We start from the raw sequence: 2,471 nt of genomic DNA, 5'->3' as shown, positions 1-2,471 counted from the left end.
GTTTTAAACATTATTATTATTATTATAATTCATACTTATATTTCATACTTTTTATAAAGCATGTTCAAATATGTGAATGTTTATCACTTTTAAAGCTTTTGCTTTAAGTGTTTAGTTTTCCGTTCAGTAGTACGCTTGACCAAGGGTTCTCTTGGGACTAGTAATGATTTTCGTGTGTTGGCCACACCCAAGTCATAGGCTCGGGCCCTGATAATTAATTTCCTATGAATAATTTGGTTCATCATAAAGTAGCTATGACAGAGATAGACAACTTAGTACAAAAAAGAGCTTTTTTGCACAAGTTGTTTTAGGCTGCAACCAACAGGGTGCTTTAGAATATATTTTATCCAACAAATTGTTAAAGAATTATTTCATTGGTTTGCTTAAGTTTTTCACTTTACTAGTGTTTTTAATAAATAAATAAAACTTATTCCTAGTCCAAATCCACTATAACAACAAAAATCTATGTATAAATTAAGTTAAATGGACAAAACCCATAGTGAATTAATGTTTATGAGTAACTCCTCCTAATCTAAAACTAGATTTCTTTGACCGGTCTTTTTGGACTGTTGTAATTTAAGAGATTCTTTTTGACTGTGAATTTCCTGCTACAACTTAAATGCACGTTCATTTATGGCGAATTTAAAAGGAGAAAAATTGATCAAATGACACTTAAGGAACACTTTAAAATCTTTTTCCAATAAAGAAATGACCATTTATTTGGATAAGAATTATATAACATATCTCTCATAGATGGTACAACTAGAAAATATTTTCAGAGCATAGTTGTAGATAAAAACATCAAACCATTGTTGTCTTCACAAATTTTTGCAACAGAATGGAATCTGAAGCCTCTCATCGACTCCAAAAGAGGAGTAAGCACATTACCAGTGCTCCATTTTATTTTTCTTTTGTTCAAGATTCAAACTTTACAACCATTGTTCTACCAACAGAGATCATTACTGAAATCCTCTTAAGGCTTTCGATGAAACCCCTCTTGAAATTTAGGTCTCTATCAAAATCTTGGCTTGGTTTAATCTCTAGTCATAAATTTTTCATCACCCATCTCAACATATCTTCTGATAACAAGGCCTTTCATAGCCTTATATTGGGGTTCGGTCCACCTGAAAATAATCTTAAGGAGTGTTCCGTTAACTCTTTAATTTATGACGATGTTACTAGGTCAATTGACTTGGATTATCCTCCAAAAAACTCCTATCAATCTATTAAGGTTGTGGGTTCCGTCAATGGGGTTATTTGTGTTGTCATTGAACAAAAAAACTTGTTTCTCTGCGTCAATTAGGAAGCTCAAGAAAATGACTAGTTCTAGAACCGGTTCCTTTTATATGTATGGTTTTGAATACAATGAGCTTCATGATGATTATAAGGTAGTGGATATCACTCTAAATGTGGATGATGACAATTCATTTTATAATGTGGGGAAAATGTACAGTCTAAATAATAATTCTTGGAAACATTTGGGTGATTTACAGATTGCCATGTCATTCAATAACTTGGGTATGCTTCTGAATGGGAAGCTTCACTGGGCTATTACTAATAAGTATTATGGTTATTATAATGATTGTGTCATCTTTGTGATTGACTTGGCTAATGGGAGATGGGAAGAAATGGAGAACCCTTGCTACGGAGAAGGAAATTTTAATTTTACGTCGTACCTTGGTGTATTAGGAAATGATCTGTCTACTATTTTTCATCCTCTAATGAGTCATATAGATGTGTGGGTTATGAAGGAGTACGGAGTTAAAGAGTCTTGGACAAAAATGTTTAACATCAGGTGTGTGGGGTATAGTTTCTTTGGTCCACATTTTTGCATGTCAAGTGAAGGTGAAATTTTGATTAAGAATGGATCAACTATCATAATATTCAATCCAAAGGATGACTCAATGAGATTTCAAGAGGTTACCAATTGTGGTCAACTTGTTGACGCAAAGCTCTACATTGAAAGTCGTGTTTGGCCCTTTGTTGTGGAACATACAAAGAATGCAACAACATCAAAGGCAACACATAATTAAAGCTCAGATGATGAAAATCGTGTGATAAATAATTAGTAAGAGTTCATTATATATTTTTCTCAAGCGCTATTAAATTTTGTTTCTTTTCTCATTTACAAAACATTACCACACTGCATATCTCAAACATCTTTGAATTATATATGTTTGAAGATCTTTTTAGTGCTTTTTTGTTTCATGAAACTTCTTCACAAGAATAATTATTTTGGTTCTAGGGCATGGTGTCTTCATCTTCAAGATAATTGCACTTAACATTATTTCTTTAGGACTATCTTCTATTTGTTATACTTATTTGGTCAATCAAAGATGAAATGTATTTCACTTTTGTCAATAACCAATGGTTCGGTGCAAGCATAGAGCAGCTCATGAAACAAATTTAGTTACTTTAACCATGAGCGTGGGATGGGGTCAAAGGCATGAATATAAGAGTTAGATAATGGG

General features: G+C 32.7%; 1 protein-coding gene across 1 annotated transcript; it reads left to right on the top strand.

The window, feature by feature from the left end:
* The first annotated feature begins 1,247 nt into the window (after nt 1-1,247).
* On the top strand, nt 1,248-2,033 carry LOC107059066 (F-box protein CPR30-like). Its single transcript, XM_015305476.1, has one exon. The coding sequence runs from the start codon at nt 1,248-1,250 to the stop codon at nt 2,031-2,033; it is 786 nt and encodes a 261-aa protein (XP_015160962.1).
* Nucleotides 2,034-2,471: the final 438 nt, after the last annotated feature.

This window comes from Solanum tuberosum, unplaced genomic scaffold (assembly GCF_000226075.1).
Source record: "Solanum tuberosum cultivar DM 1-3 516 R44 unplaced genomic scaffold, SolTub_3.0 scf00792, whole genome shotgun sequence".
In the NCBI taxonomy this organism is placed as follows: Eukaryota; Viridiplantae; Streptophyta; class Magnoliopsida; order Solanales; family Solanaceae; genus Solanum; species Solanum tuberosum.
The sequence above is the reverse complement of the archived record's forward strand: the minus strand, read 5'-3'. Positions and strand labels throughout refer to the sequence as shown.

Excerpts from the sequence above, each read along its gene's own strand:
- LOC107059066 (XM_015305476.1), top strand. The coding sequence starts at position 1,248 with ATGGGGTTATTTGTGTTGTCATTGAACAAAAAAACTTGTTTCTCTGCG.